Source organism: Suncus etruscus, chromosome 14 (genome assembly GCF_024139225.1).
Source record: "Suncus etruscus isolate mSunEtr1 chromosome 14, mSunEtr1.pri.cur, whole genome shotgun sequence".
NCBI lineage: Eukaryota > Metazoa > Chordata > Mammalia > Eulipotyphla > Soricidae > Suncus > Suncus etruscus.
The window spans coordinates 91,312,580-91,335,382 of record NC_064861.1 but is presented as its reverse complement, the minus strand read 5'-3'; the positions used below and the strand labels follow the sequence as shown (position 1 = coordinate 91,335,382).

Here is a 22,803-nt window from a genome sequence, read left to right as displayed (position 1 = left end):
TGGACATTCGCAACAACCAATGAGAAACAAAGAGGGTGGGCTATGACCAGCGGGGTGGGGAGACATGCAAAGACTCTCTCTCTCTCTCTCTCTCTCTCTCTCTCTCTCTCTCTCTCTCGCGCGCGCGCGCGCGCGCAAACTAGAAACACGAAGGCACCCAGCATCTGAGATCTGCTCCCCATCTTTGTCACTGACCAGGGGGATTAGGATAGCCACAGACCCACAGACTCATGCCTGCTTGTGCCACCTGTGCAGAAGCCTGTCCCGTGGGAGTCCCTCCCTGGTGGCCCTGAGGGTGGGGCGCGAGCCCACCTCTCTAGATGGAGAACAAGATTGCACAGTAGCAACTCAAATGCATGTAGCCATGATGGGGTACAGGGCTTCCAGGGAGTGGAACCAGCGCCCCCAACTGCAGGAAACAGGGAGAGGGAGACAATGGGGACCCCCCTGCAGCGCCACACAGAGGTATCTGCCTGCACAATGGCAGACCCAGGATGAAGCTTGGGGACCCACAAGTTTCCGTCACGTGGGTCTGGGGTCCCCTGATGGCAGTGGGTGTAGCCTTGCAGGTCAACCACAACCTGGTGCCTCAGCTCCAAAGGTCAGACATAGGCTGCTCTGTGGTTCCAGGGAAGAGAGGCTCAGAGAAGAATCCAGGCCACATGGACCCAGGAGCTGGTGCCCATGGCAGCATTTCAGGCCGAGCAAGGGTCAAGTTGAGTGGCCTCACTCACAAGGTCACTGCTGGTGGCCAGGGCAGCCAAAACTATACCTCTGTCCCCTCATTTCTCCTTCCTTCCCTCCCTCTTTCTTTTGTCCTTCCTTCCTTTCTTCCTTTCTTCCTTCCTTCCTTCCTTCCTTCCTTCCTTCCTTCCTTCCTTCCTTCCTTCCTTCCTTCCTTCCTTCCCTCCCTCCCTCCCTCCCTCCCTCCCTCCCTCCCTCCCTCCCTCCCTCCCTCCCTCTCTCCCTCCCTTTCTTCCATTTTTGGGTCACACCCGGCAGCACTCAGGGATTCCTCCTGGATCTGTGCTCAGAAATCGCTCCTGGCAGGCACAGGGACCATATGAAATGCTGGGATCAAACCACCCTCCATCCTGAATCGGCTGTGTGCAAGGCAAATGCCCTTCCACTGTGCTATCTGTTCAGCCCTCCCTCCCTCCTTCCCTCCCTTCCTTCCATCCAGAACTGAGGAGCAATATGGCAGCTGCCTGATATGGGGAGATTTAAATGGGTTGGGGGCCGGAAGATGGAATAGCATTTGGGGTTCAATTCATGTTGCCGCAGAGCACCCCTGGGGTGTCCCAGGTAAACTCCAGAATCCTCTAGCCACTGCACAGAACCTTCAGGGGGCAGACAGAGAATCAAAAATATTCCCATTAAAAAATTCAAAGAGGGATCTGCTGGGCTTTTCCTCTTTTGGGGGTGGGAAATCATACTCAGAAATGCTCAGAAATCACTCCTGGCAGATTTAGGGAACTCCATGGGATGCTGGGGATTGAATTTGGGTCAGCCACATGCAAGAAATATGGCCCCTGCTGGACCATCACTGCAACCCCTGGATTTTCCTTCTTTTTTTTTTTTTTTTTGGTTTTTGGGCCACACCCCAGTGACGCTCAGGGGTTACTCCTGGCTATGTGCTCAGAAGTTGCTCCTGGCTTGGGGGACCATATGGGACGCCGGGAGATTGAACCTTGGTCCGTTCTAGGCTAGCGCAGGCAAGGCAGGCACCTTACCTCGAGCGCCACTGCGCAGGCCCCGGATTTTCCTTCTTTTCCCCACCCCACCCCCCAATCCTAGTATGAAGTGAGTGGGCTCCCCACCAGCCTTCACCAGCACAGCTCCAAGTTCTCCCATGTTCCCAGGTGCTCACCAGACTGATACCTTGCACTGGGCTCCCTGCCCACCCCCTGGCTTTTTCCCACCATTCTCCCATCAGAACCAGCGTTTCCCTGCCTCAGGGACTTTGCACATAGCTTCCCAGTGTCTTCCAGCTGCGTTCAGGCCTCAGCCCTGCCTCGTTGGCTCCCACTGGTTAGGCAGCTCCCTGCCTCGTCCTCTCTGCTGGCCCCTTCCAAGTAGGGGTGACCTGTGTCCCTCTGGCCTGCGCCTTTCACCATGGAACAACAATCATGGAAAGTAATGAAAGCATGACCCATGGGCAAGAGTGGCCTGTGCTCCAAAAGGATGGATTCATCCACCTGCTCTTCCTCACCCTGGAAAGAAGCGAGCAAGGTGGGGCTTGGTAGGCAAATCCAGGCGGGCATATTCAAGGCCCTGGCCTTCACCAGTCTAATCCCCCTTCCTCCCTAAATGTTTCCATTTATTCTAATCTGAGACCATTTCGGGAAGGGGGAGGGCACACCTGGAAATGCTAGGGGATCTGGTTTAGGGGGCTCTCTGCAGGCATCTCACCCTACTGGTTCTTTGCATTCTTTTGGTTTGTTTTGTGGGCCACATCCGGCAGTGCTCAAGGCAGATAGATGCCTCGGTGGACTGCAGGCAAGTCAAATGCCTTCTCTGCTGTGCTGGCTCTCTCTCTGTCTCTCTCTCCCCTTCGTTTTTGGGCTACACTCAGCGATGTTCAGGGGTTACTCCTGTCTCTGCGCTCAGAAAACACTCCTGGCAGGCTTGGGGACCATATGGGATGCCGGAGATCGAACCTGAGTGAAGGAAGGCACTGACAGACACCCACACTCCCACAACAGAACCTCCATCTCATGGTATCCGTTTCCCCAACATGCAGTGTCCACAGAGAGATGTGAAGGCATCTGGGAATACAGGCTGGCAAAGGCCGGAGCAGATGCTGTGAGAGCCCAGGAAACACAGCGCTCAGGGACGCGAAAAATCCCCAGTGAAAAATCCATGGGGACACAGGTAGAGCACATCCAGAGTGGCTCAATGCACTGAACTAGGGGTAGACGCTACTCCCAGCACTCGCAAATCAGGACAAATGGACCCCAAGCATCAGGGGCTGTGACTGGCACAGCCATGCCTACTCCAATTGTCCCCCAACAAAGAAGCAGGGGGGTTGTGGCAGCCCCAGTCCCAAGAGCTGGAGACAGAAGCGACGCGTACTTCCAGCAGCAAGCATGAAGGGACCCAGCCTGGCAGCAGGAGCATGTGGACAAACTCCAAGAAGCACGCACACTGGCACCCACTCCCCAGCACACAGTAGCGGGGGGCGGGGGGAGGGAGGGGGGGAAATGGAACACAGCAGCAGGGAAATGGGAGCCAGACCTGGCTTTACAGGATAGCAGGGAGCCCCGGGCCTGTGCATGAGCATGGAAGGAGGGCAGGACCCAGGTTGTCTGTGTGTCTGTGGGAGAAGATGCTGAGAGGCTCCGTCCACTCCCAGCCTGGGGTGTCCGTATCCCCAGCATTCGGACTGTCAGGAAACACTCAGGGGAGAATAAAGAGGGGGGCCCTTCCCCAAGTCAGCAAGACAGAGAGGCGGGCAGGGCAGCCAGAGCGGGCAGGCGCGGGGCTGTGCGAAGGGGTGCGCAGGGCAGAGGCTGCGGGGCTCTACCTGGGGGCCCGGCGCCGGGGTTGCCTGGCTGTCGGGGGCCTGCGGACAAAGGCCTGCTCCGGTTGTAGCGGGGGTGGCCGGGGCTGGGTCTTGGGCGGGAGGTGGGGCGCTGACTATGACCGAGGCGGGCACGGAGAGGTGGGGGCCCTCAGTAGAGAGGGGCTGCCGGCTCCTCTCCTGAAAAGGGAGGCCGTGCTGGGGTCAGATGGCCCCCCCATGTCCACCAGCCCCCAGCCCACAACCAACCACAAACCATGGCCATCCATGTCCCCACTATACTACAATGTCCACTGCAAGGCCCCACCACAACCCAACCCACTACACTACCAGGCCCACCCCAAAGCTCTATACACAACCCTGCCCACCCAGGCTTCAGAGAAGAAAGTGAAGAAACCTGGCTGGAGAGAACCCCCCCCATACTGGCAGGTTCTACCAGCTCCTCTGCCCGCTGTCTGTCCATCTGTCCACACATGTCCACCCTCTCCTGGCCTGGCAGGTCCCATCACTCTTGGGCTCCCCCTAGGACCATATACCTGGGGGATGTCACTAAAATGCCCCAGACCAGGCTCAGCTCCCACCTAGGCTGCTCCATCTCGGCTCCCCTGTCCCCCACACCACCCTGCTTTCCCCAGTACCTGGGGCAGGAACATCTGCACGGGTTCCTGAGCAAGGACGGCCGCAGGGGCCCCAGAGGGTGGTTGTCCCAAGATGATCTTCTCTGGGCTGGACGCCAGGCCTGGGCTGGGCTGCGGCGTGGTTGAGGCCTGAGGCGGGGCAGCAGCCTGCGAGGGCTGCTGGGCTGGAGGCTGGAGGCCCAGGGGCAGTGGGGTGCTGACCACAGGGGGAGCCTGGGGGGCAGCCTGCACGGCCAGGACTGGCGTGGCCTCCCCAGATGCAGTGGCCGCGGTGGCAGGTGGCACCAGCCCTTCGGAGGCATTGAGCATGGCCACAGCGCTGGGGGGCAGTGTGACCCCCTGGAGCACGGTGGTGGCGGCGGGCCCGGTGGGTGCAGGTTGACTCTGGGTGGGCAGACTGCCAGTGGCCAATGACACGGGCATCTGGAAGAGGGCAGGTTGGCCCACTTGGATGGGGGCGGCCGAGAGGATGTGCGCGGCGCTGTGAGCCCCGGAGTGGGGGGCCAGCACGGGGCCCAGACTCAGCGGGCCGGCCAGGTTCTGGTTGGTGAGGATGGGGTTGGCAATGAGCTGCCCGCCGGCGTGGGGCGCGGCGGCCGCCAGGATCTGGCCCCCAACGTTGGCCGGCAGGGCAGAGAGTGGCTGGGGCAGCTGCACAGCCGAAGCTCCGGGCAGCAAGAACTGATTCTGGCCGGGCAGAACGTGCTGGGCCGGAATAACGATGCTGCTGCCTTGGTTAAGCAGGTGGACGCTCATGGGCTTGCTCAGGGCGCCAGGGGGCTGCGGCGGGGCTGCGCCCGGGGTGGTGGCCGGTGGCTGTTTGAAGACATTAGCGGGCAGGGCGGGCGCGGGGAAGCCAGACAGTACCACATTCTGGCCAGCCTTTCCTGCTGCCATGAAAGTCAGGTTCTGGGGGGCCTTGGACTGCGGCGGCAGTCCTGCCGCGTCGCCCTGAATGGTGAGTGTGGCGCCTGCGGGGGCGAAGGGCTTGGGGGTCAGCTGGTAGACTTTGGGTGACAGCACCCCGGCAGGCTTGGGCTGAATGGGCGTGGGCGTGCGATGCAGGATAACGTTGGAGGCGGGCACCAGGGGCGACGTGCCCAGGCCAGGTGCCACGGCCAGGGGCTGCCCGGATGGTGCCCCGCTGGCAGCGGCTGTGGCCGCAGCTCCGGCAAACACTGAGTTCCCGTTGAGTGTGGTGGCCACAGCAGCAGGTAGGCTCTTCTGGATGACCAGGCCAGCCCCCTGTGGGGACACGCCAGCCGAGGCCAGTGTCACGGGCTCCGAGGGGCCGGCTGCTGATGCCAGGTAGCCGCTGACAGGTACTTGCTTGGCCAAAAGCTGGGAGGCGGGCGGGTTGAGGGCCATGACCGGCTGGCCCACCACCTGGATGGGTGCCAGCCCAAGTGTGGCGGCTGCTGCACCGCCGGGACTCCCATTGGGCAGCCCCGGAAGGCCAGAGATGGACTGTAGCGTCACATTGCCCAGGCCCACGGGCTGCAGAAAGGGCTGCACACTCAGGGCCTTGTTCACCACGTCCGCCGGCGGCACCAGCGCTTGATGGGCCAACACGGTGGGGGGTGCCTGCAGGCCTAGTAGGTCAGCACTGCCAGGGAAGAGGGCCTGGGGTCCCGCGGCCACAGGGGCCGCCCCTCCAGGACCCGCTGCACCCGTAGCGGCATCCGCAGGCTGCAGGGAGGGCAGCTGGAAGGGTCCCAGGTCCAGCTCGGCCTCGGCCTCCAGCGTTTGCTCTGTGATGTTGGCTTCCTGCAGGCTCTGCTGCAGGATGTCGCAGGGCTGCTCGGCCGCTCCGGCACCCCCGCCGCCCCCTGCGGCTGGTGAGCCCAAGATGTCATCTTCCAGGAAGTCGAGGTCTACACTGGGCGCTGGCTGGCTGGGCTCCGGGTTCAGGTGATTGCCAGCAGCTTCCTGCACATGGAGCTACAGGTCCAGGGGGGAAGAAAAGGGAGGAAAGAGTTCAGGGCCGGGCTATAGTAACCCACAGGGTGGCTGGAGCTGGGGACCCCATGCTCCCCTCTGCACACAGCAGCTGAAAGTAGGAAACCGGGTCATGACAGTGACTTCTCGGGTGACACTTTGCAAACCCACCAGGCAGGGCCCAAGGACTGGGCCCAGGCATCGCCGATGGGAGGCCTGGGTTCGACCCATCTGGCCCCCAGAGCAACGTACTAGGAGCCCCCAAACTAAACAACAAACACTTGTGAAGTGTCCCCACCACTACAGCCCCAGATTCCAGAGGCTCCAACAGCTGTGAGAAATCTTCCACTTTTTAATGGTACAATTAGACCAGAAGGGAAAAGGGCGCCTCTGGGGTGAGAAGCATGCAGTGCTCCTTTCTAGAACTTTCTGGGACATTTCTCCTGTGTCCCCTTTTAAGAATCTGCAAAAACGGGCCCGGAGAGATAGCACAGCGGCGTTTGCCTTGCAAGCAGCCGATCCAGGACCAAAGGTGGTTGGGATGATCCAGGACCAAAGGTGGTTGGTTTGAATCCCGGTGTCCCATAAAAAAAAAAAAAAAAAAAAAAAAAAAAAAAAAAAAAATCTGCAAAACATGGGGCCGGAGAGATAACACAGCCGTAGGGCATTTGCCTTGCATGCAGATGGCCCAGGAGGGACCCGTTCGAATCCTAGCATCCCATATGGTGCCCCAGCCTGCCAGGGGCAATTTCTGAGTACAGAGTCAGAAGTAATCCCTGAGCACTGCTGGGTGTGGCCCCACAATCAATCAATAAAAATGAATAAATAAAGTTTTTTAAAAAAATGAATCTGCAAAACACAGAGACCACTAGGACTGGGGTCTCATGGGAGACTTGGCTTCCTGATGGGGCCATTCCTGGAGACAGTGCTCAGAACCTGATGGGGAGCAGACCAGCCAAGCCAGCCCTACCAAAGAGTCATACCCTGGTCCAGCTGGAAGCTCCGATTTTGGAGGTCAGAGGGTGGAGGGGACCTTTCTGGTTGGTTCCCTAAAAAGAGGGGCTATTCTCGCCAATACTCTACCAGGTGGGGTGTGGTCCTGAAGAGCCAGTGCTTGAAAACCCACTATGGGGGGGCCGGGCGGTGGCGCTGGAGGTAAGGTGCCTGCCTTACCTGCGCTAGCCTAGGAGACGGACCGCGGTTCGATCCCCCGGCGTCCCATATGGTCCCCCAAGCCAGGAGCGACTTCTGAGCGCATAGCCAGGAGTAACCCCTGAGCGTTACCGGGTGTGGCCCAAAAACCAAAAAAAAAAAAAAAAAAAAAAAAAAAAAAAAAAAAAAACCCACTATGGGGGGGGCTACTGGAGTCCGGTGCTGGGGGCCACCAGGGCTAAACCATGTAATGCGGTCAAGGGTTATGCTATGATACACAAGGGGGTCTTGCACATGAAGGCCAATACCCCAAAGCCCTTGGCATCCCACCTTGCAGAGCTGGGAGTGTTTAACTGCGTTTTGGGTCTAACCTGGCCTTCACAGGCCCTGGGAGGCCAGACAGACAGAACCAGGAGCATAGGAATAGGGGAGGGAGCCGAGCAACGTGGGAGACCAGATACCAGGACAGACACCCGATGCCCAAACAACATTAGTCAAAAGAGTCGAGTTGGAGCCCTATACAGCGGGGTAGGTGCTGGCCTTGCATGCAGCTGAGCCAGGTTCACTCCCCAGCGCCCCATAAGGTCGCCCGAGTCCGCCAGGAATCAGTCCTTAGCACGGAGCCAGAAGTAAGCCCTGAGCACTGCTTGGAGTGTCTCTCCCCAAATAAGCAAAATCAGAAACTACAGCAACATTGGGAATTGGGGCTAGGAGGCGAGACAGCGACTGTGCCAGCCTGGTGCATGCCCGAGTCTGGTTTGATCCCTGGCACTGCCTGGTCCTCAGATTTCCTGAGCACCCCGAAGGCCCTGCCAAAGATGGTGACGGTCACACAGGGAGGCCCAGGCCGAGGCCCTGTGAGCAGGCAAGCTGATGGAGGTGTCTGCGTGTGGGGACACGAGGTGGCAGAAGCCACGGCTGCGGGCAGGAGGGGTTGGCCCTGTCCCCACTGCCAGGCGGGGCCAGGTCTAGGGATGGGCCCTGTTGAGGGATGGTCCCCACCCGGACTGCTGTGGCCGCCGAACCCGCCGGGGTGTTCCGGGGGCGGGCACTTACCCCGGGACCTTCATAGAAGGCACTTTGGGGCTCCCCGGGGTTATCCAGGAGGTCGTCACCATCAAGCTGCAAGGAAACCCCCAGGTCAAAGGTCAGTTCACAGACCGGCATAGACCGGGGTTCAGGAAATGGCCTCAGAGGAGCCCCCAAAGCTTGGGGCTGGTGACTCAGGGGGTGGGGGGGGTCCATGTCTTACAGGGGCCCAAGGCCTCCTCTACAGTCGCCGCAGTCCCAGAACCCACGGCCCCGCTCTCAGCGCCCCTAGGACTGCCCTGGGTGCCCTTCTCCCAGCAGCCTGTGGGCACCATTCCATCCCTGCCTCCCTGCACACGAATCGAGTGGTGCTGGAACATGCACCCCAGCTTTGCGTTCCGAGTCCAGCTGCCTCTGTGCCCAGATACTGCCCAGGGCCTCCCTGGATGGGCTCTCAAGGCTTCCCGCACTCATGTTCCCCAGACAGGCCCAGTCTGACCCCCCCAGATCCACACTGCCACGTCGCCGAGGGTGAGAGGGGCTCACAGTCCCCACCCAACTCCCACCCTCTCCCTGGGGGACCCATCCCATATGTGCTCCCCCATTCGACGCCACAACACTCCACTATCCGGCCACCATGTGCCCCCAAAAGCCCTCCACAGCACCCCTTTCCACTGTCTCAAACCTTCCGCAGGCCCAGCCATGCCTCTTTCTTTGTTTAGGCGTTGGAGGGTGTGTGTGTGTGTGGAATCCAGGGGGGTAAGTGAGGAGCCCAGTCTGGCCCAGGGCAGACAGCAGGTATGTGTGGGTTTGGGGGAATTCGACCACAACACCCTCCATCCCAAGTGCCTCCGGTCCTGCACTCACCTTTTCGGATCCATGAAGGAAGTCGTTGAGGGCCTGGGGGTCGCTGAAAAAGAGAAAGGGGGGCGGATCAGACACTGGGGGGAGAGTACATGGAGGAGGGGCCAGGGACGCCCATCACTCACCAGATCACATCTAATAAGCATCTCCCGTCCTCATCATCCATCGCCACTGAGCAGCCGGCAGGAGGGAGGGAAGAAGAGAGGTTTAGAGTCGGCAGGCGGTGGAGGTATCCCTCAACTCAGTCTGCCTGGAGAGTGTCTGGTTTCTGGAGTCTGTGGCCTCCAAAAGGCCCATGCCCTTCCCCTGAGTTCCCTAACCAGATGGATCTGACTTCCCACCAACACAGAGTCTGCATGGGGACCCTATGACACTAGTGGTACCCCAAGGGGAGGGTCCTTCTGCACCCCACCTGTGGGCAGGCACGGAGGCTCTCCCACCCCCGCCTGGCTTGGATGTAGAAGGCGCAACAAGGAGGAGTTCATCCTCATCTTTCTTCCTCAAGGTGAGCGGGCTTGGCCACGAGCACCTATCTTTTAGGGGCTCCCCAAAGATGTGGCTGCGAGGAGTCATCTTCCCACAAACAGGCCCCCAGTCTCCCACGTGCCCTTAGGGGCCCCCATGAGGGGATCTATGGAACTTGCCACCCAGATGGGGTGAGAAGGGTCAGAGGTCAGGGGTCAGGGTGAGGGCATCAGGGGTCAGGGTTAGGGCATCAGGGGTCAGGGTTGAGGAAGGCAGAGACAAGGGGAGCCGGGTTGCGTGAGTTCCAGTGAGCAGGGGAACACTCAGCAGGGTATCCGGTTACCTGCGCTACAGACGGATCATGAAGGGAAGGAGGGGTCGTCCGCTCCAGGTCTACACGGGGCCCCCGGCTGGGGACTGGCGGAGTGTTCTCTCGAAAGCCAGCTGTGAAAGAATGAGAGCAGAGTGAGATAAGGGGGGGCTAGCCCTGGGAACGACTCAACCCTGTCACCCAGAGACACAGGGAAGGTGCTGGTCACCTCTGTCTGGCCCAACACCGCCACCTGGGACCCCTGAGCACAGAGGCAGGAGCAGACCCTAAGTGAGCACTGTGGGGTGGAGTGAGCACAGATAAAAAAAAGAGAGAGCAACAGAGTTTCAACAACACGAGTTCACGGGGTTGGAATGACAGCACAGTGGTAGGGCATTTTCCTTGCACGTGGCTAACCCAGGGTGGACCTGGGTTTGATCTCCTGTGTCCCATTTGGTCCCCCGAGCCAGGAGCAATTTCTGAGTGCAGAGCCAGGAGTAACCCCTGAGCATCACCAGGTGTGGCCAAAAACAAAAAACAAAAAAACCCCAACAAGTTCACAGCACAGCCAGCCAGGTCGGACAGGCACACACATGGGCACATACCCACACATATGATATAGACCCCCACACATGCACACACATGACACACACAAGTATACACAGCAGCACATACTACACAGACCTACACACATGCACACGACACCTGCAAATACGTGCATACACGTCTCACACGTCATATGCACCCAAAGGGGCAGGCAGAGGGAAAGCAACCCTAGTCTTGTGGTTCCCTCGCACCATTCCCTCCACAGGCCTGGAGAGACCCCCAGATCTCAGCCGGGCACCTCTGACCCTGAGCTGTGGGCTGAGTCCAGAGCCAGGGGTCCCTGGAAGGCAGGAGGAAACCGAAACATGGAGCTATCCCCAAAGTGACATTCCCGGGGCACAGTCACCCCAAAAGTCCAGGCGCCCACAGCTGAGTGTCCTCAAGGCATTTGTGAGCACCGGGCTCTGAGTCCCAGGGGGCCACACTGAGCATGCCTGTGGATGACATTCGTCAAAGGCTGCGGGAACATTGGGGAGCATCTTGGAGGGTGTGGTCCCGAGCTAGCGGGCTGAGTGGGACAGCCTGGAGTGAAAGGGACGGAGGTCCCTGGAAGTCCTAGAGGAGAGTGACAGTGCCACCTTGTGATGTGAGTCGGAGTCCAGGTATCTCAACTGGAACAAGCCGAGATCATGGGTCAGAGCCAAGAAGTTTTATCGCCAGAGCGATAGCACAGCGGGAAAGGTGTTTGCCTCACAGGCAGCAGACCCAGGTTGGATTCCCGGCATTCCATAGGGATCTCCTGAGCTCAGCCAGGAATGATTCCTGAGCCCAGAGCTAGGAGTGTCCTGTCCCCTGAGCACTGCCAAATGTGGCCCCCAAACAAATCAATAACAATGATGTTAATAATAAAAGAACTGCACCCAAGGGCGAAGGTCCGGGGCTCAACATCCAGCAGCCCTCCCCCTCTCACCCTCCCCCCACATTCAGCTTCTTCAGTTTCCTGGAAGCCTGGGCAGCACTCTGCAAACAACAAAAGCCAAAGTATCTATCTAGTCTTGGATTCTGTTCAACAAGACTTCCAGGGAAGTCTGGAAAACAGCAAGAAAGTTTTGCTTCCAGGGTTTAAAGACAGACAGAATTCTCCAGAGAGGAAAACCTTGGCTCCATGCCGCCTTCGAAATAGAGCTGAGACCTTGGCCCACTATGCCACCAGGAGGCAACCCGCCAGAGGCAATGGAGAGCAGCAAGAAGGAGAGGACAGGGCCTTAGACCCCACAGTTCTATCAGCTTAAGGTATTGTCTGCATCTAGTTCTTTCCAGCACAATCAGATACTAATTACCTGGATTCTTCAAGATACCATTGTAGCTCAGGGCTCACTCATCAATGGGAGAGACCCAGAGGACAAAGGTGGGCTACTCTGTGGGAGAAAACCAGGCAAAAAATTCACTGAGGTAAAGCCACAGAAGCCCCAGGCCCACCGCCTCCTCCCCTCTTTGAACCAGGACTGATCTGAGCTCAGGGAACGTGTCTGACAGGATCATGGGGGTTCCGAGCTGGTGCCCCAGGTGACCTGAGGCTCTTTCTCTGCCCCATGGCCACCTGAGCAGATTGGAGCAGAGAGAGCAGAGTTCAGACTCGGACGATGCCCCATCCCAAGATCCACCTCTGAGGGCCAGAGAGATAGCACGATGGGTAGGGCATTTGCCTTGCATTATGGTTGCCTTGGGTTTGATCTCAGACTTCCTATATGGCCCATGAGCCTGCCAGAAGGAGTAACCCCAAACCTAACACCCCTCTCAAAAATAAAACAAGAACCAAGACCTGGGACCGGAGAGAGCATGGAGGTAAGACGTTTGCCTTTCATGCAGAAGGTCATTGGTTCGAATCCCGGCATCCAATATGGTCCCTGAGCCTGCCAAAAGCGATTTCTGAGCATGAAACCAGGAGTAACCCCTAAGCACTGCCAGGTGTGACCCAAAAACCAAAAAAAAAAAAAAAAAAAAAGAACCAAGACCTAACTCCAAAAGCCAGAGGTGTTTAATAGACATGATTTTCTCGATAGATAGATAGATAGATAGATAGATAGATAGATAGATATGGAGGGGCACCTATACTTGATGGTGCTCAGAGCTCACACCTGTCTTGTCTCAAGGCAGGGCCATTTGGGATGCCGGGGATTATTGAACCCGGGTTGGCCGTGTGCAAGGCAAATGCCCTCCCTGCTGTGCTATTGCTCCAGCACCTACACCCCCTGTACTGCTACTAAAACTGCAGATCACATTCCCATTTGCGGGTCCCATACCTGAATGTGGGGTGATGGAAAGTGGATCTGTATGATTTCCTCTCCATAAAACGTCTCATGTGCTCACGGGTGTGACATGGCTAGACACCAGGGGCTGCGTGGAAAAGTTCCTGAGTGAAAAGGGGCCTATTTAGTGTGCAGGTAGACAGGTTCGCTCTCCAGCAATGCTTGGTATCCCAGACTGGGCCCAGCCCCTGAGCACTGTTGGATGGGGCTCAAATGCTAAATTACAAAAAAAAAAAAAAAAGGCAGGGGCTAGAGGATAATACAGCTGGGGGGTCGCTTGCCTTGCATTTGGCCAACCCGAGTTTGGTCCCCGGCATCCCAGATGGTCCTTTGAGCCCCTCATGACAAACCCTGAGCACTGGCCCTAAAAACCAACCAGAAAGAAAATAGGAAGGGGCCGGAGAGATAGCATGGAGGTAAGGTGTTTGCCTTTCATGCAGGAGGTCATCGGTTCGAATCCCGGCGCCCCATATGGTCCCCTGTGCCTGCCAGGAGCAATTTCTGAGCCTGGAGCCAGGAATAACCCCTGAGCACTGCTGGGTGTGACCCAAAAACCAAAAAAAAAAAAAGAAAGAAAAAGAAAATAGGAAAAGCCTCATTCCTGTTTAAGCCACTTTGGGACACTGGGCTGGATAGCACAGTGAGTAGGCGCTTGCCTTCATCCCCTTTCATCCCATAGCGTCTCCGGAGCACCACCTGGAGTGGTACCTGAGCACCATAGGGTTGGGCCCCCCCAATAAAAACAAACAATAAAAGAGCCACTTTGGGGCATCAAGAGAGATCCACTCCTACCCAGCGCGGGGGCCTATGGGCTCCTGCTGAGTCAGACCCTGAACCCAAACCCAGGGACAGGCCACACCGGCAGACCGGCCTCCACTAGGTCCCACTCCCCGGGGTCTACCTGCGGGTGACTGGCAGGCTCAGGGCCTCCTGCAGGAAGAGAGCTCAGGTCAGGGAGCGGCGCTTCGGGTTCCGGCCACGAGGGGGCGCTCTGGGATGACCCGGCCCCGCCTCCAGCACCTCTTTCCATGTCTGGGCCTTTTGGCCAAGGAGGCCCAGGCCTGGTAGGGTCCAGGGCCACCCTGACATGCGAAATTTCACTCTGGGGGGCCCGGGGGTCCTCACTCATGGACCCTACTGTTTTCAAAGCAATTGTTCTTGCAGCTGCTGCCCTTGGAGGAAACTTTTTTTTTTTTCTCTTCTATTAGATTTTATTTTTTTTTAGTTTATGTCCCAACCTGGTGGGGCTCGGGGGTTCCTCCTGGCCCTGCACTCAGGAATCAATGGCCTGGCAGGTTCGGGGTAGGGGTGGAGAGAACCCTACGGGATATCGAAGATTCTTACTGGATTTTTTTTTTGGGGGGGGGGGTCACACCCGGCAGCGCTCGGGGGTTACTCCTGGCTCCGTGCTCAAAAATCACTCCTGGCAGGCTCAGGCGGGATGCCGGGATTCAAACCACCATCCTTCTGCATCAAGGCAAACGCCCTACCTCCATGCTATCTCTCCGACCACACAATTTTTTATTTTTGGGAGGTAATTTTTGGTTTGTTTTGGTGCCCCAACCAATGCTGCTCAGGGATTACTTCTGGTGTTGTATGGAGGACCATATGGGATGCCAGGGATCAAACTCAGGTCAATCACTCCTGTACAAGGCAAACGCCCTCCCCGCTGTGCTACTGCTCTGCTCCGGTCCCAAATGTACAAGCATTTTTTTTTTTTTAATCTGAAAAGGGGCATCTTGGCAAAGGTGATCAAATGGAAGGTCTTTGGCTGACAGCCCCACAGTGAAGCTTTTTTGTTTTTTTTGTTGTTGTTGTTTTGGGGCCATACCCGGCAGCGCTTGGGGACCATAAGAGATGTCAGAGATCTGGGTTGCATGCAAGACAAACGTCCTATGCTGTGCTATCATTTGGCCCAATACAGTGGAACTTTTTTTTTTTTTTTTTTGGTTTTTGGGTCACACCCGGTAGCGCTCTGTGTTCCTTCTGGCTCTGCACTCAGAAATCGCTCCTGGCAGGCTCGGGGAACCATATGAGATGCCGGGATTCGAACCACCATCCTTCTGCATGCAAGGCAAATGCCTTACCTCCATGCTGTCTCTCCGGCCCCACAGTGGAACTTTTTTAATGGACAGAAGAAATGCGGGAAGAGATTTGGGCCATGAGCCCCGCCAGGGTCATCACGACCAGCTGAAACAGTGGCCTGGCCCCAGATTACTGGTCACCTGGTCTCAATAAGGCAAAGGAGGGCCAAAGTAATGGACAGTGGGGAGGATGCTTGCCTGGCACATGGCTGACTTGGGTTCGATCCCCAGCACCCCATAGAGTCCCCTGATCACCACCAGGAGTCAGCTCTGTGCACTGATGGGTGTGACTTTCTACAGCTCCAGGAAGTGAACACGGCATGGAACTTTCTTTTCTTTTTTTCTTTTTTCGATCATACCCGATGACGCTCAGGGGTTACTCCTGGCTCTGTGCTCAGAAATCGCTCCTGGTTTGGGGGAACATATAGGATGCCAGGGATCAAACCCAGATCCATCCTGGATTGCCGTGAGCAAGGCAAACACCCTACTGCTGTGGCTATGTTATCTCTTCAGCCCCATGACATGGAACTTTTTTTTTGTTTTAGTTTTTTGGGCCACACCCATTTGACGCTCAGGGGTTACTCCTGGCTAAGCACTCAGAAATTGCCCCTGGTTTGGGGGGACCATATGGGACGCCAGGGGATCAAAGCACAGGATCAGACCTAGGATAGCACTTGCAAGGCAGACAGATGCCTTACCTCTAGCGCCACCTCTCCGGCCCCAAGGCCTGGAACTTTCTATGAGAATCCTGGCTGTGGATATGCCGGGCCACGTACCACTGCCCTGATTGTACAGCACATAAGAAAACCAGGTTCTGGGGCCTGGGATCCAGACCAGGCTCTGCTCAGAAACAACAAGGAGCACTCAAACAACATCTGGAGCACTGTGGGCGACCATGTGCAGAGTCCAGGAGCAGCAGACTGGCCGCAGAGGGGGTGATCACCACCACGCTCATTGGGCGGCAGGAACAAAAGAGACAGCCCTTCATTCCCCTGGTCCACTCAGCCAGGGCGCCACACCTCCCTTCAAGGGAGGAGAAAGGAAGCAATGTGAGGAGCCATGAAAATCTCTGTCTCCAATTCCTGGTGACCTTCAACATTCCTGGGCCATGGAACCTGTCGAAGGCATCAAAGTCAGCTCGGAAAAACTGCGATCATGCAGGCACTGGAGAAACAGCACGGCGGGCCTTGCACATGACCAGCCGACCTGGGTTCGATCCCCAGCATCCCATCTGGTCCCTCGAACACCACCACAAGAGGCACAAGAGATTCCTCAGCTCAGGGCCATGAAGAAGCCCTGAGCACTGCCGGATGTAAACCCCCCCCCCCCCACCAAAGAAAAATAAAACAACACAAAAAATGTTCAGCAAGAGACTAGGTCTGGTTTCTTTTTTGCATTTTTTTTTCCTGTTTCTTTCTTTTTTTTTTTTTTTTTTGGTTTTTGGGCCACACCCGGTGACGCTCAGGGGTTACTCCTGGCTATGCGCTCAGAAGTCGCTCCTGGCTTGGGGGACCATATGGGAAACCGGGGGATCGAACCGAGGTCCACCCAAGGCTAGCACAGGCAAGGCAGGCACCTTACCTCTAGCGCCACTGCCCGGCCCTTTTTCCTGTTTCTTCTTTGATATCAAGGTCCTTCCTTCCTTCCTTCCTTCCTTCCTTCCTTCCTTCCTTCCTTCCTTCCTTCCTTCCTTCCTTCCTTCCTTCTTTATTTTTATTTTGGGTCACACCCGGCAGCGCTCAGGGGTTCCTCCTGGCTTCCTTCCTTCCTTCCTTCCTTCCTTCCTTCCTTCCTTCCTTCCTTCCTTCCTTCCTTCCTTCCTTCCTTCCTTCTTTCCTTCTTTCTTTCTTTATTTTTATTTTGGGTCACACCCGGCAGCGCTCAGGGGTTCCTCCTGGCTCTATGCTCAGAAATCGCCTCTCGAAGGCTTGGGGGACCACATGGGATGCCAGGAATTGAACCACCGTCCTTCTGCAAGAATGGCAAACGCCTTACCTCCATACTATCTCTCCGGCCCCATATTCTTATTTTTTAATTTAAAAATTTTTTATTTTTAAAATTTAATTTTTAATTATTTTTATTTATCTATTTATTTATTTATTTATTTATTTTGGTTTTTGGGTCACACCATTCGGTGCTCAGGGGTTACTCCTGGCTCTGTGCTCAGAAATCGCTCCTGGCAGGCACGGGGGACCATATGAAATGCTGGGATTCGAACCACCGCTGGTCCTGGGTCAGCTGCATGCAAGGCAAACGCTCTACCGCTGTGCAATCTCTCCAGTCCCTTAATTTAATTTTTAAAATTTTAATTTATATATATATATATTGGTTTTTTGGGCCACACCTAGTGATGCACATGAGTTACTCCTAGCTCTGTGCTCAGAAATTGCTCCTGGCAGGCTCGGTGGACCATATGGGATGCTAGGGATTGAAGCCGGGTCCATCCTGGAGCAGCCGCGTGCAAGGCAAATGCCCTACTGCTGTGCTATCACTCCGGCCCATAATTTTAAATTTTTTTTTTTTTTTTTTGGTTTTTGGGCCACACCCAGTGACACTCAGGGGTTACTCCTGGCTGCGCTCAGAAATCGCTCCTGGCTTGGAGGACCATATGGGATGCCGGGGGATAGAACCGCGGTCATCCTAGGCTAGTGCCAAAGCTCCAGCCCCACTAATTTTAATTTTTAATTATTTTTTAAATAAAAAATTTAAATTTCTTTAAGATTTTTAATTTTTTTTTTGTTTGTTTTTTGGGCCACACCTGGCGATGCTCAGGGGTTACTCCTGGCAGGCACGGGGGACCATATGGGACACTAGGATTCGAACCAACCACCTTAGGTCCTGGATCAGGCTGCTTGCAAGGCAAACGCCACTGTGCTATTTCTCCAGGCCCTAGATTTTTAATTATTTTTTTAATTTTTAAATTATTTGTTTTACTTTTTAAATCAACAAATTTTTTTTTAATTTTAAATTAGGGATTACTCCTGATTGCACTCAGGAAGTAAAACACACATTTACTTTCTGACCCAGCAAGAGGGAAGGGGAAACCTACAGAGATCTCTACAGAGACATGTTCAAGACGTCTTTCCCCATCAACGCCCAAACTGGACACAGGTCAGATGCCCACCAGCTGTGAGATGGAGGAAAAACAAAGTCTGGAAACAGCACACGCTGAGCATGCTTGTCCCCACAACTCTGCCACTTCCAGAGTCAAACTCCTGTACAACCACGCCCAGTTGAGGCCGCCCGCTGTCAGAGCCTGTCTGCCAGGGTCCCAAGCCAGGGACTGATGGAGGAGACATAGGAAGAGGCAAACATCAGAGGGGGCCCCCAGAATGATAGCACAGCGGGGAGGGTGTTCGCCTTGCAAGCAGCCGACCAGGTTCGATCCCCGACATCCTGTATGGTGCCATGAAGTCTGCCAGGAGTGATGCCTGAGCACAGAGCCAGGAGTAAGCCTCGAGCACCTCTGGAGATTTTCCCCAAACAAAAACAAATAAAAAAAAAAAAAAAAAAAAAAAGAAAGAAAGATTGGAATCTTCTGGGGGAGGGGATGGAAAAGGAAATAGTCTCTCCCTCTTCTCTCTAAATCTCCAGGAAGCCTGGGACTACACAGAAAGGTTAACCCCACAAAGGCAAAATATGTGGTAGCCTGCTTTTAAAAACAGCCTAGGCGGAGCCCAAGCCACAGGGCGTTTGTCTTGCTTGTGGCTAATCCAGGTTCAGCCTTCTGCCATTCCATAGGGTCCCCCCAAGCACCTCCAGGGTTGGCCAGAAATAAAACGAAAAAAACTACAAAAACAGCCTCTACACTGTGCCAGGAGACTTCTAGAAGGGCAGCTGGGACTATGCCCAATATGGGGCTTGATTTCCGGAGATCCTGTGTTCCCCCAACGTTACAGGGGCAATCCTGAGGGTCCTCCTGGTACAACTGGGTAACCCAGGGATCTGAGACAATACAGGAACTGAGCAGTACCACATCCTCGGGTCTTTGCACAAGCATCCCCCATCTTCCCCGAAACAAAGGTAGAAGGAAATAAGTCGGATGGGAGGAGAGTTGTTTTACTGTGGATTCTTGCACGTAGGGACGCAGCACTGCATATGCTGCACAGGAGAGGACCTCCACCCCACCCCACCCCACCCCACTGGGGCCCTGCCTCAGGACTTTGCACGTGCCTGTATGACTGGCCACCAGGTCTGGCCCCACTCCGGCAGCTTTGAGATCGCTATCTCAAGCTATCAAGAGTCAGAGCTTACAGACTCTGCCTATACCGCAGGGCTGGGCCCAGCTTTCTGGGCGCCCTCAGCCAATGTCCTGATGTTCACATATCCTGGGACAGGCCCAAGACTGATTGGACACCAGGCAGGCGCTTTGGGGCAGGGTGAAGAGGCCTCCAGGAGCCCCAGGGAAGAGGTGAAAGGTCTCTGGGGTTCCTCACAGGTGGTGGCCACTGTGTGTGTGAAGCAAACACCCACAGGATTGGAGCACTTTCAGGAGCCAAATTAACCCTGCCTACACCAGCAAGGCCCCAGAAATCCAAACAACAGATCAATAGGATGGAAGGAAATTATGATGGCAGAGGGAGGGACAGTACCATCCCTGTGGCCCCCCAGAGCCATCAACTGTGTCCTCGACTGACCACGCGCCTGACCATTACACTGGGAGAGGTTCCAGAATATATGACACGGGCTGCGACTCTAATGTCCACAGCCATCCTGGGGCACCAAGACTACCCTGCAAGGTCTCATGCACTGATATGTTCCAGAATGTTCTGGGTTTTGTTTGTTTGTTTTGGGCCACAACCAGTGACACTCAGGGGTTACTCCTGGGCTCTGCGCTCAGAAATCGCTCCTGGCGTGGGGGACATTTTGGGACACTGGGGGATCGAACCGCGGCCCATCCTAAGTCGGCCACGTGCAAGGCAAATGCCCGACCACTGTGCCACCACTCCGGCGCCAGAATGTTCTGAGTGCCCCGAGTTGGAAACCACCCAGGGAAAGAGGCCAGAGGAGGCAGCCACACTTGTGTGTGAATCTAGAACAGATGAATCTAAGGAGAAAAAGAACAGGGGCAGGAGGGGGGAACTGGGAGAATCTGGGGGAGTGGATGATGAGACGCCTCCCAGGATGACAAAATAAAACATCTCTGGCATGGATGACAGACACGGCCTGGGAACTGCAGAGCTATCTCCAGCACTTCACTGATTTATTAACTTAGCTTGGTTTGGGGGCCACATGTAGCAGTGTTCAAGGGTTACTCCAGACTCTGCTCGATCCTGACAGTGCCTGGGAGACCAGGAGGTGCTGGGGATTATATCCAGGCCTCTCCCAAGCAAAGCCGTGCTCTAGCCTGTAATCAATGCATCAGGAGAAAGTAGCCTGTTTCAGGGCCCACAGAAGTACCATATGGGCTTGAAATGGTCCATGCACTGGGGTCAGAAGTCATTGACTGATCCAGGGACAGGAGCTGTGGCACAGCGGTAGGGTGTTTGCCTTGCACTCGGCTAACCTAGGACAGACCGAGGTTCAATCCCCCAGCATCCCATTGGGTCCCCCAAGCCAGGAGCAATTTCTGAGCGCATAGCCAGGAATAACCCCTGAGCGTCACCGGGTATGGTCCAAAAACAAAAACAAACAAACAAACAAAAAGTCACTGATCCCTTTATGGACTCCAAGTCCAGGATCACAGGCATGGCAGACAGGCCACCTCAGACCAGCAGCAGCCCTTGGTCCTAAAACCCCAGGCTCAGGCCTCCAATGGTGAAGTAGAGAGAGGAGGGATCCTTGCCAGGGTTCGAAGCTCAGCACCACCCCACATGCACTGGCCGAGCTCCTGGCCCCATGGTGAAGGAGACGACCCACAACACAGCCACTCAGGGACGAAAGCACCACAAAATACAGTTTGTCCCCCACCCTCACCCCGTAAGCACCTCCCAGGAGCACCCAAAACAGCAAGTTGTTGAAACAATGCAAAGTTCCAGAAGAAAGCAAAAAGTCACTGAAACAACAATGGAAAGAAGCAAAAAAAAAAAAGGTGGGAGAGGGCAAATGTATTTTACCTGGGGGGGGGGGGGAACACACCCGAAAATGTCCAGGGGTTACTCTCAGCTCTCCCAGCAGGCTCGGGGACCCTACAGGATGCCGGAGATTGAAATTAGGTCTGCTGAGTGCAAGACAAAAGCCCTGCCACTCTGGCCCCCGATTTTTAATTATTTCTAATCTTTTGCAGCAAATCAAACGGGGTACAGGGGAGACAGTCCTGGAGGATGTGTGTGTTGGGTTGGGCCAACTCCTCCTAGATTGGGCTGGGGAAGCCCAAAGCTGCGGGCCTTCCCATGAGAGACTCAGTCAGGTCTTGGGGTCCTCCCAGGGACAGTGAGAGACACAGACATCTGCCCCAGGAAAAAGAAACCCAGCTCTGTGGTGCCAGCTGTCGGGCCAGTTGGATCTTGATTTGAGTGTTTCTCCTTGGCAGCTTTGGTGCTTGGAGCGCAGGGGAGGAGTGGCAGGGGGTGGGGTGGGTTGTCCAAACAACCACAAGTCAGTTCAGTGTTTTCAGCATTTTGCAACTCCCCACTCTCCCTCCGCTTCCTCTAATCTCTTACTAGTTTCTTTTGGGTGGGTGGGGGGGCTCCCACACTCAGCGATGCTCAGGGCTTCCTCCTGGCTCTACGCCCAGGGATTACTCCTGGCAGTGCTTGGTGAGGGACAATGACCCTATGGGGATGCCGGAGATCAAACCTGACGCCATCGCCCTCCCCATTGTGTCATCCAACTATTCTCTTGGGCTGCTTAATCATGCACCCCCAACCAGAAGTGCAAGGGACCATCCTGACCCGGACACCCCACTTGCTGCCTCTGCCTTGGGGACAGAGACAGGAGAAGCCCTGCTATTGGGGTGTCCCTCAGAAGGACCCCACAAACTCTGAGCTCGCTCACCAATCACCACCCACAGCCGCCAAGTCACAGGGTTTGACCGGAAACACTGGGCACAGCTGAGCCAGGCAGGAAATGACAGTGACAGACTGAAGCCACACACCACGTGCCATGAGACAAACACGGTCCCCAACCTGGGGGGAAATGAGTAGGGGGTGTCTTGTGCCAATGAGAGTCCCCGGCACTAAGGGGCCTAAGGGAACAACAGATGAGCATCGGCATCACAGTGGCTCCTAGCGTGACTCCAGCCTTTGAGGCTGACCTCTGAAATACACACACAAGAGTGAAGTTCAGTTATTGGGGTGTGGGGACATCTAAAGCAACATGCGAGTGGAGCGTTCAGGGCTTCATGGGGCTCCTGTCCAGATGAGGGGACAGACAGGCCAGCAGCAAACCTTTTTGCTGGGGCCTGGTGTGATAGCATAAAAGGGAGGGCATTTGTTTGCCTTGCATGCGGTCAACTCGGGTATGATCCCTGGCATCCTGTAGGGTCTCCCATCAGGAGTAACCCCTCAATGTCACCGGGTGCGGCCCAAACACCAAAAACAAAAAACAAAAACAAACACCCACAACAACAACAAAAGTTTTTTTTACTCTGCAGGCCTGAGAAAGAGAAAGGGCAGGAAGACAGGAAATGGGGTAGAGCTGAAATGGGGTGAAGGGGTAAAGAGGTGGCTGGGGTAGAAATTTGCAAGTTTGCCTTGCAAGCAGCTGATCCAGGATCTAAGGTGGTTGGTTGAATCCCAGTGTCCCACATGGTCCCCCGTGCCTGCCAGGAGCTATTTCTGAGCAGACAGCCAGGAGTAACCCCTGAGCACCGCCGGGTGTGGCCCAAAAACAAACAAACAAACAAACAAACAAAAAAGAAAATTTGCAAGTCAAAACAGACAGATCTGCACCCCACTCCTCCACACCCAGAGAGAACTCAATGGGGCTGGAGATGCAGAGGGAGAGAGGGGGGGGGAGAGGGAGAGAGAGAGGTGGAGAGGGAGAGAAGGGGGGAGAGGGAGAA

General features: G+C 55.7%; 1 protein-coding gene across 2 annotated transcripts in view; it reads right to left on the bottom strand.

Moving 5' to 3' along the window:
• Positions 1-22,803, bottom strand: part of BICRA (BRD4 interacting chromatin remodeling complex associated protein) — a 46,497-nt gene that overhangs the window by 5,706 nt on the left and 17,988 nt on the right. The window contains exons 2-6 of one of the 2 annotated variants that reach the window (XM_049787236.1): positions 9,953-10,053; positions 9,270-9,315; positions 9,148-9,190; positions 4,162-6,102; positions 3,527-3,703 (exon numbers count right to left, since the gene is read on the bottom strand). In XM_049787236.1, coding sequence (XP_049643193.1) covers positions 3,527-3,703; positions 4,162-6,102; positions 9,148-9,190; positions 9,270-9,310 — 2,202 coding nt within the window. In that variant the 5' untranslated portion in view covers positions 9,311-9,315; positions 9,953-10,053. Of the gene's footprint in view, positions 1-3,526; positions 3,704-4,161; positions 6,103-9,147; positions 9,191-9,269; positions 9,407-9,952; positions 10,054-22,803 lie in introns of those variants that run through there. The other variant, XM_049787237.1, reaches the window with a different exon arrangement.